At 44.7% G+C, this 9,950-nt stretch overlaps 1 protein-coding gene across 2 annotated transcripts in view; it reads left to right on the top strand.

Annotated features, from left to right (window-relative positions):
• Positions 1-942: 942 nt before the first annotated feature.
• NAF1 (nuclear assembly factor 1 ribonucleoprotein) overlaps positions 943-9,950 on the top strand; it is a 60,860-nt gene continuing 51,852 nt past the window's right edge. The window contains exons 1-2 of one of the 2 annotated variants that reach the window (XM_019534565.1): positions 943-1,187; positions 4,644-4,785. In XM_019534565.1, coding sequence (XP_019390110.1) covers positions 994-1,187; positions 4,644-4,785 — 336 coding nt within the window. In that variant the 5' untranslated portion in view covers positions 943-993. The remainder of the gene's footprint in view (positions 1,188-4,643; positions 4,786-9,950) is intronic. The other variant, XM_019534564.1, reaches the window with a different exon arrangement.

Raw genomic sequence — 9,950 nt, 5'->3', positions numbered from 1 at the left:
AAGGGACCTGAGTAGATCATCTAGTCTGACCCCCTGCCATGGCAGGAAAGAGTACTGGGGTCAAACGACCCCAGCAAGGTGTTCATCTAACCTCCTCTTAAAAACTCCCCGGGGTAGGAGCCTGCACCACTTCCCTTGGAAGTGTTCTTTGCAAGCTTTCGGGTACAAATACCCTTCTTCAGGCACAGGGAGAGTTTGTTGTTTCTTTGTGTGCTCTCCCGGGTGGAATTAAAATTAAAATTACGAGTGGCATTTTCGGAGGGGGGCCGCCAGTCTGTGCAGGGATGCTTCCAGTCTGACAAGCAGTAAGATCCACCAGTGGAAACTGCATAGCCCACGTTTTCCCAGTACGTTAACAGCAAGTGCAATGTTTTTCTTAACGTCAGGCTCTCTGCGGGTGGAAGAGTGGGGGCCTCCGAGAGGCATCCTACTCTGAACCTATGGGGGGGAGATGATGCCCCCGCACCCCTAAGGGCAGAGAGGACTCCACACTTCTGCAGACAAACCACTGTTTCTATCTATACTCCCCGCCCAGCCCCCAGGGCCACACGTCCCAGCAAGACCTACGCAGCACCAACAGCCTGCCTGAAGCCACCTCTTCAACACTGTCTAGCTCTCATAGCCTTTCCTCGCACATGCGCATACCACACAACGAAGTCGGCCAGGCGCACGGCTGGGGAGGCATTGAATGGCTGAGTGCTTTGTGCGCATGCCCAGACCACGCAGTAGCTGAGCGGGGTGGACTGAGAGGGGACGCATAAGCAAAAGCCGGCCAGGTGCACTACGGGGTGCATGGAATGGCTGGCAGTGTTTTGTACGCACATGCGTGTGCCGGTCATACAAAAGCCGACCAGCTCCACTGCGAAGTGAGACATGGAATAGTGGAGAGCGCATGCGCACTAGGCGCTGGCGGGGTGGTTCCGAGGAAACCGGAAGCAGCGGAGTGAAGGGGCGGGGCTTGGTTCCGCGTGGTGCGGGTGTTGCTGCTGCCTCATGGAGGTGGCCATTCAGCTCGAGACGCTGACGTTTGACCACGCGCCGCCGCCGGGCCCGGGGCCCGACCCCGAGCCCACCGCGCAGCCGGGCCAAGCCCCGCCGTGCACAGGCGCCGAGGCCCCGGCTGGGGACAGCGGCCAGCCCTGCTTCACCTCCGACTCCTCCTTGGACTCGGACTCCTCGGACTCGGACCCGGACTCAGACAGGTGCGTAGGACGGCGCCTAGCACCCTCCTCGGGCGCGGGGCTTTGAGCCGCTGTCACGGGGTGCGGCGTCCGGGGGGGCTTGGATCCCTCCCTTGCAAGACCGCCCCTGGGGTCTGACCGGCGGCCCGGCGCCTCGTGTCTGGGGAGCCTCTCAAGTCCAGCCTGGCCTAGGAGCGGGCCAGCTTTGCCAGGTCTTAAACATGACATGATCATTTTAAAAGCGCAACAGTATCTATTTGCTGGAAAACTTTTGTGCACCGAAAATAAACTTTCAGTAAAGCATGCAGTAATCATGCAGAAAGCGGGAAAGCAATGGGATACATCTTATTTACTTTATATTGATCACTGTAAGTCCCCAGGGAGTGAGAACCAAGTCATCAAAGTTGAAGTGTTTCTTTATTTTGAGGCAAGCAGTGACAAGGAAGTGCTGACAGCAACTGCACTGTTTTCCTACTGGCAGCGGAAAGCCACTGGTCTGGTGGGGGTAGTGCTGTGGCTGAGGTGATGCCTCCCACTTTTACTTCTGGTGGGAAGATCTTGGTTATATACCAACTTTATGGAAATAGGAGATTCCTCCCTTGCTTGCTGTACAGCTGAGGGCAGGCAAAACTCAGCGGCATCTGAACCCCGAGCCTCCATGCTTGGGCCTGCACATAGGATGCCCGCCAAAGGATTTGGAAATATCTGAAGCCCCAGGCAGGAGTGGAAGATGTTTACCAGTAGTAGGGCCAGTCAGTGGTTCTTGACTGACTCACAGATCTGGAATTGAATTGGCTGATTTGACTTGGGATATGAAAACATGTAATTAAAAAAATGAACAGACAAAAAAACCCCAGCAGTAATGCATCCTTATGATTGGCTAAGATCAAGTGTGGGGGGCATCCCCCAAGACTTCCTCCATGTATCTGAAGTGGCAGGGTGAGAGCCTGGGAGGAAGGATGCTTACTGGTTGAAGCACCATACATGGTGCTTAGAAAGATTGAGTTCTGCTTGCTCAGTCAGTATGGTTTTTTGGAATGATTCACTTAATATGAATTGGAACTGATTTGGCTGATTTGATCAGGAACACAAAATATTAAAACAAAACAAAAAAACCCAAAAAACCAAAAAGGCCAGAAGCCGGTTAAGACTCTCTGAGAGCAACTTAGGTTTTGCAGATGCTGTATCAATTAGCTGCCTCAAAAACTATCATACATTATGTACACTTTTACTTTTATTGGTCATACAGTGTACGAGGGTTGACATTTATTGCACAAATAGGATAATTATCGTATAGTTGACAATACTGGAGTGGATTCTCCATTTACTTCTGAAGCTTCTTTGCAGTACTGGTGCAGCTGTTTGTTTCCACAGGCATCTCCTGTGCCTGTCACCTGCCACATGGCAGTGATTTCACTGCATGAAGTACAAAGAACAGTTCTGCGATTCCCATGCTTGCAGAAATGCCCGTTCTTTGTTGTTACCAAGTGCAGAGGTTGTAGTCTCTCCAGGTAGCTATTCAAAGGAAATGGTGATAAATCCAGTTTATTTCTTTTTTTTATCTGTTTACAAACCAATGGATTCAGCATGGCAGAAACAGGATTTTTTTTTCCTCCAAAACTGCGGCTAGGCTAGTTTTAGGAGATAGGCCAGCCTGGGCTGTTGGGAGATCTTTTCAAGGGGGATGCAGGATGCAGCCAGCATTAGCACGGATAAGTGTGCAAAACCCTAGATGTGATTCAGCAGGTAAACCCAGGGCTTTCCAATAGGAATCTGTAGTGTCAGAACCCTTCTGACCTGGTGCAGCCTTTCCAAGTTGTCCACCTCACCAGAGCTGCTTTAATACCCAAGAAGCTGAGTTGACATGTAAAAAAAAAAAAAAAAAAAAAAAAGTCTAAAGCTGCCCTGCTTCAGAGCTGTGATCTATGGAATAGGCTTCCAAGGGAGGTGGTACTTTCCTCTACCTTGGAGGTGTTCAAGAAGAAATTAGACAAGCACCTAGCTGGGGTTACTTAACCCCAGTGCTCTTTCCTGCCTTGGGCAGGGTGTCGGACTTGATGATCTACAAGGTCCCTTCCAACCCTAGAAATCTATGAAATCTAAATCTAACTAGCGAGTCAGCAAGGGGTGCCTTGAGGCTAAAATGGGTTGAGAACCGCTAGTATGGACCAATAGGGGTGTGCAAAGGGGGCCCTATTCGATTCTGATTTGGATCACTGCGATGCTGGGATGCATGGAGTGTCCTATAGGAGTGCAGGGGGCCCTCCATGTGCTCAGTGGTGAACCCAGAAGTGGACCAGAAGTACTTCCAGTACACTTGTGGGTCTGCCCGGGAGCATGCTGGAGGGGCCCCTTGCACCTCCCTGGATCAGTGATTGGCTGTGGGGGGACCCCGGGTGCCCCCCTGACCCAGGAGGCACCAGTTGCCGTGCTGGGAGGGTGCGCTCTCCGGTGGACCCGGAAGTGGACCGGAAGTGCTTCTTGTCCACTTCCAGGTCTGTTGCCAAGTGCGCTGGGGACCCCCTTGCCCTTCTGTGGGATGCTCCATGTGCCCCAGCACTCACGAGCCCCTGCTACCTAGAGGTATGTAGAAAAAGCATTTAAAGTTGTCTGTATGTCCAAATCTCCTAATCTTTCTGAATCTCTCCAAATTGATTTGGAGGGTTCCAAATCAATTTGGAGAGATTAAAGGGTCCTTTGATTTGATTTGGCCACCGAATCGGGCCAAATGTCCGCAAAATCAAATTGGGGACCAAAGCGTTGCACAGCCCTATGGACCAACGTATGTTTTAGCCATGTGAAAAAAGGGCTGTTCAGCAGTGCGCATCAGCTGCTAGGCTGGAATTGTTATGCCTGTGAGATCCTGTAGTGAAGCATGTGAACTAACTCATCCTTACTTTGACCCTGAAGAAGTAGAGTTAAAAATTTTGCTGTGCAAGTGGTTTTGCTTGCATTGATTGGTACATGATGTAACAGATGTATTGTATAAGCGTACAGTAGTGTCCTCAGATACCGATAGAGTTGTTGCATCCATCTGCCTCAGCGGTTCTCAGCCTTTTTTTTGGATTTGAGGTACCTCTTGTTAGACTTGAGGCAGTTCTCTGAAAATGTTAGTCCTTGGTTTTTCACTGTTTTTTTGGGGTGGTTTTTTTTTTTTGACTGGGGAAAAATAATTGAGCAGGTTTTCTGTTGCAAAGTACTCAAAAAAACTCAGACTGGATCAGAACATCTTTAACCCTATGGATTCCTATTTGAAATCTCTGGGTTTATCTTGTTTGCATAGAGAACTGCTAACCCTTGAAAGGATCTCAAGGCACTGTAGTGCTGCAGCATCTTCATTAAGAATCACTGGTCTATACTCTCACTTTTCTGAGAATTAACAGGTAATTTTAATATATCCTTCTAACTGTGGTAAGGGAATTTTGTTATACATGTTTATAACTCTCTTGTCTTTGTCTTATGCAGTGACACAGATTCAGAAAGTTCATCTTCTGTATTGTCCTCTTCTTCATGCCCTCTAATCATATCTGATGATGACAGTCAGAAGAATGGGAAGGATAACAAGCCAAGCAGTGTTGAAATAAAAGATGAATTACCTGTTGAAGTAAGTATACAAATTGGCCATTTTCCAGCCTTTTTCTTACGCTTCCTTAATATAATAAAACTTAAACATATTTTTTGTAAAATCATTTCAAGCTAAAGTGATCAGTACAGCTATGGTTTCCCTAGCAGAGACATAAAAGGGTTGATGATACATCATGTTTGGGGAGGAAGCTCTGAAATAATATCACTAGTTTAGACACATTTATTTAATATTTTCTTCATTGTTAGCATAGTGCTAATATGTAGAGTTGAATATTCTTTCATTTAATTCTCTGCAAGTGTGAGAACTGGGGAACTCCAATCTTTATTTTTTAGGTTGGCAAACTATTTTTAAATGCTTGCTGAATTGTGGGGATTAAAGATCTGATAAACTCAAATGTCTTCTCAAGTGTTCAAAGAGGTTCAGAGAGTATACTGAATACTGACTTTTCTTGAATTTGTTAATATGAATTTTGTTGTGAACAACATGGCTTTTTAAAGAATTTGATCTTTGTTTTTGTGTTTGCAAATTACTGTGTCATTCTGAGTTCAGTGGATTAACAACTTGGTTTGCCTGAAGGTCCTTAGTTCTATTCTTATAAATAGTGTGTATTCATTATTTATTACTATAAATGTTACTTAAAGTTAAAAACTAGATTCTAATTAAAAATAAAGTATTTATTTCTGATAATTTGATGGATGGACTAATCAAACCATTTAGGATGAATATTCTTATTTTCCTTTATTTATATTTGTAATGCCATGCATACATCGTGAGATCTTGGATGAGGGTACTGTTGTACAGTGGCAGCCTCCTTACTGGAAAAAAGATACCGCACAATTTAAGGGCAGGAAGCTCATGGAAGGGTAAAAGAAATGAGCAGAAGTCTGTAGAACTCTTGAGTTGTTTTCCTAAAGAGGTAAATTAGGAGACAAATACATTTAAAGAAGGAAATAAATGTGCAGAAAGTAGACTGGGAAATTCAAGGCTGAGAGTGAAATCTTCAAATAAGGCATCGTTGGAGTGTAGAACTCGCCACATGATGTCAGTGAGTCTAGGAGTTCACAAGATTTGGAAATGGTATGGATGGATGTTTTGAATAATAAGAATATACCGAGTTACAGCAGTTAATGCAAAAAAACCTGCCCCAGAAAGTATGAAGCATGGAGGTTTTGTTCCCAGGTTAAGACAATGAGGATAATGTCTTTAATGGACATTAGTGGAATATGCCTACTCTGTGGAGTTTGGTTTTTTTTTTTTGTTTTCCTCTAAAATATTTTAGTACTGGCATCTTGCATAGATGGGATACTAGTCTGAAACATCCTTGGGTATGAGTGAGTATGGTAGTTCAGCTGATGCTATTGCTTTCATTTAATATGGTGCTGTGTATTGCCTTGGTCTCTCCTGAATATATGTAAACATGAGTCAACATGAGTAATAATGAAATAAATCAGTAGACAGCAATACAGAAAAACAATGAAAATCAGAACCAAGTTTCTTGTCCTATCTTTGTATTATGCTTAGCTCATCTTGTACATCAGGGTTATTCAACTTCTGCGTGGTCAGGGGCTGAACAGGGGATGTCTGTGGGTTGCACCAGGGCAAGCCACAGGCCCCCTAGGCCAATGTTTCTCAACTGGTGGAATGTGTCCCACTGGTGGGACGCGAAGGTCATCTAGGTGGGACCTGAAGTTTCAAAAATAATTACAGTAGTACCTTGGTGAAGCCTCTGGGAGAGAAGCTCCTTTGTAACAAGTCTGCTGGCAATGAGTTCAGCTCCCTGCAGGCTGGCAGAGATCTTTTCAGGGGTCTTCTTGTTGCTGCTCACCCCGCACTGACCCGGTGAAGCTCCTCCTGCACACGAGGCTGCAGTGAGGGTAGCAGTGTGGGGCTGTGTCCTTTAAAGTGGTGGCAGGCACAGGGGGCATGTTGCCGGGGGAGAGGGGTACAGCTCGCAGCAGCGAGATATCTGCTGTCTGCAGCCACGCTGGGTTGTGTCTGCCGGGTGGTAGAGGCCCTGGGGAGGGAAGCAGGAGTTTGTCAACTGGCTGTTGGGGGATTTCCTCCCTCCCCCCACCCCCCGCTTGTCGCTTATTATGGTGGGACTAGGGTTTTTGGGATCAATGTTAGGTGGGACATAAGGTGCAAAAGGTTGAGAACCACTGCCCTAGGCCATACAACATGCTGGACCTATTTTTGTGTCTCTGTAATAATCTAGATTGCTCATGTTCTTTCTGGGCAGTGGTTTATTGGCCCACATTTGTTTACCTCTTATTAAATTTACAGTTTCTAACATTATTTAGGGTTGGCAAATCAAGAACAACTTTTTTAAATATAATTGCTACAAAGTTTCATAGAATCGGAGAAATTTAGGATTGGAAGGGACTGCTGGAACTCATTCAGTCCATCCCTGCTCAAAGCATAGCTGCCACCAATCAGATCATCCCAGCCAAGGCTTTTTCTAGCCAGGTCTTAAAAAGTTCCAAGGATGGCAATTCCACAGCTTTTCTTGGTAGCCTGTTCCACTGTTTCGTTACTCTCCTAGTGAGTCAGTTTTTCCTATTATCTAACCTAAACTTCTGTTGTTGTAACTTGCTCCTTGTTCTATTTTCTGACACCACTGAGAACAATCTAGCTTCATCCTCTTTTGATCCACTTTTCAGGTAGTTGAAGGCTGCTATTAAATCTCCCTTCAGTCTTCTCTTCTCCAGATTAAATAAACCCAGTTCCCTTGGTGTCTCCTCAGAAGTCATGTCCCCCAGTTCCCCAACCATTTTTTTTTGCCCTCTGTTGGGCTCTCTCCAGTTTGTCCACATCCTTTCTCTAGTGGAAGGGGGTAGGTGCCAAATTAGACATAGTATTCCAGATGTGACCTCACCAGTGCTAAATAGAGGGGAAGACTCACTTTCACTCCCTCACCCAGCTTGCTGACATCTTGAGGAGGGTGTACTCCATCTCATCTTTCAGGTCATTGATAAAGATATGGAACAAAACCAACCCCTGGTGCACTACGCTTGATCCCAACTACCAACTAGACATGAAACCATTGATTCCTACCCTTTGAGCTGGACTGTCCATCAACTTAAATGTAGTCCATTTATCCAACCCAAACTTTCTTAGCTTCCTTGCAAGAATGTTGTGGGAGACCATTTCAAAAGCCTTGCTGAAGTTGAGATATATCACATCTACTGTTCTCCCTGCATCCACAGAGAATCATAGAAGGCAGTCAGGCGTGACTTGCCCTTGGTGAATCTGTGCTGATTGTTCCTAATCACTTTCTTCCCCGAGCGTTTAGAAATGGATTCATTGTAGACCTGCTCCAAGATTTTTTTCCAGGGACTGAGATGAAGCTGACAGGTCTGTAATTCCCAGGATCCTCCTCTTTTCCTTTCTTAATGATGGATGCTATATTTGCCCTTTTCTAATTGTCTGGGACCTCTCCTGGTCACCATGAGTTTTCAAAGATAATGGCCAGTTTCTGCAGTTACATTTACCAACTCCCTCAGCACCCTCGGGTGCATTGTGTGTGAGGTTGTTCGTGTTCAGCTTTTCTAAATAGTCCCTAACCTACTCTTTCACCACTGTCTGCTGCTCACCTCCTCCCCAAACTGTGCCGCCAGCTGCAGTAGTCTGGGAGATAACCGCCTATGAAGACAGATGAAAAAGGCATTGAATACTTCAGCCTTTTCTGCATCATTTGTCACTAGGTTTCCTTCTCCATTCAGTAAGGCATCCATTCATTCACTTTCCCTGTTCTTCCTCTTGTTGCTGACATACCCATAGAAACCCTTCTTGTTACTCTTCACATCCAGATCCCTTGCTTGCTTTAACACCAATTGTGCTTTGGCCTTCCTGATTTCATCCCTGCAGTGCCCAAGCCATATTCTTGTACTCCTCCCTACTTGTATGCCCAAAATTCAACTTCTTGTAAACTTCCTTTTTGTGTTTTAGCATAGCCTTTGGCACTGCTTTTAAACTGTTAGATTTGCTGATTAAATGCTAAAAATGCTGCTGAAACAAGTAAAACTTTATACTACTGACAGGTAATAAGGGCTCAGCTTCTAAGTAATCAGATTATCAATAATTTCCTGTGATGCCATATATTACAATGGTAGAATTAGCTGGAGGTATATAACTAAAAGCCTGCATACAAATTTTTCAAATTATTTATTTCAACATATGAGTGTTGATTAACTTGCAAAATTAATGCCTGTTAAAATATATTTTTTGTTTCTAGGGGTGACGGGGACCCAAAAATCTTTTCTCCTTTGCCCCCCACTTTCCCATCCTTTGATTCTTGCTTCCCTCACCCTGTGATTCTGAGGGTTTCTAAGTAAGGTGACTAAGTAGGCAGAGGTAATAAAAAGATCCCTTACTAAGCAGAAGATATAATTCCTCCATTAAAATACCATTTGACTAAATCCTGGTATGGGAAAAAGATCTGTCACATGTACAAACAATTTAATCTATAAAAAATTATGTACTGGATGAGCAGGAGAAAATGTGGTAAATAGTACATGTGTTCATAGTTCCATTTAAGTATTCTGAATGATTAAGAATGTATAATATTCATATAGTCCTCTTGTTCTACACTATGATTTTACAAATTGTTCTGTGGCCTGATGATGCAGAGCAGTCCATTTGTGGAGAAGGAGTTGATCATTAGTATCCACCATGGACCAATAAGAAGAAAACTTTACAGACCATCTTAATTTCCTTCTTTGGCAACTTAACTAGTTGGGATGAGGGACAAGTAGTGGACAGTAATACCATATCAGGGCATTGTCTTATACTCAAGTAAATAATTAGATTCTGTATATGGAAAACATTAAAAATGTGTTACAGTTTTCCAGGTACGGAACCTAGTTATTGGAAGTTGTCGGGGAAAACCGAACAGAATGAATCGGGCCCCAAGGTCACGGTGGGCCGGGGTGGCAATCAGATATGGACAGGTGGGATTATTGGTGTAGAGTCAGGAGATACAGACCCAGAGTGGATTGAAATTAAGATGGATTTATTTGACTTACGCTTCAGGCGTAGGCAGCGATGTCTTCAGTTACAGTTATAACAGTAAACAACGAAGGGGTCTGTTGGCCCACAAGGTTCAGTCCGAAGACCTAGTCCCAGGGCTGGTCAACAGCTCATTAATGGGGAATACAAACAATAAAACGAAAACTGTAACTCAA

The sequence above is a fragment of the Crocodylus porosus genome, unplaced genomic scaffold, assembly GCF_001723895.1.
Source record: "Crocodylus porosus isolate Cpor-Errol unplaced genomic scaffold, CroPor_comp1, whole genome shotgun sequence".
Classification (NCBI taxonomy): domain Eukaryota; kingdom Metazoa; phylum Chordata; order Crocodylia; family Crocodylidae; genus Crocodylus; species Crocodylus porosus.
Note: the sequence above shows the minus strand (reverse complement) of the source record. Positions and strands in the feature narration are given on the sequence as shown.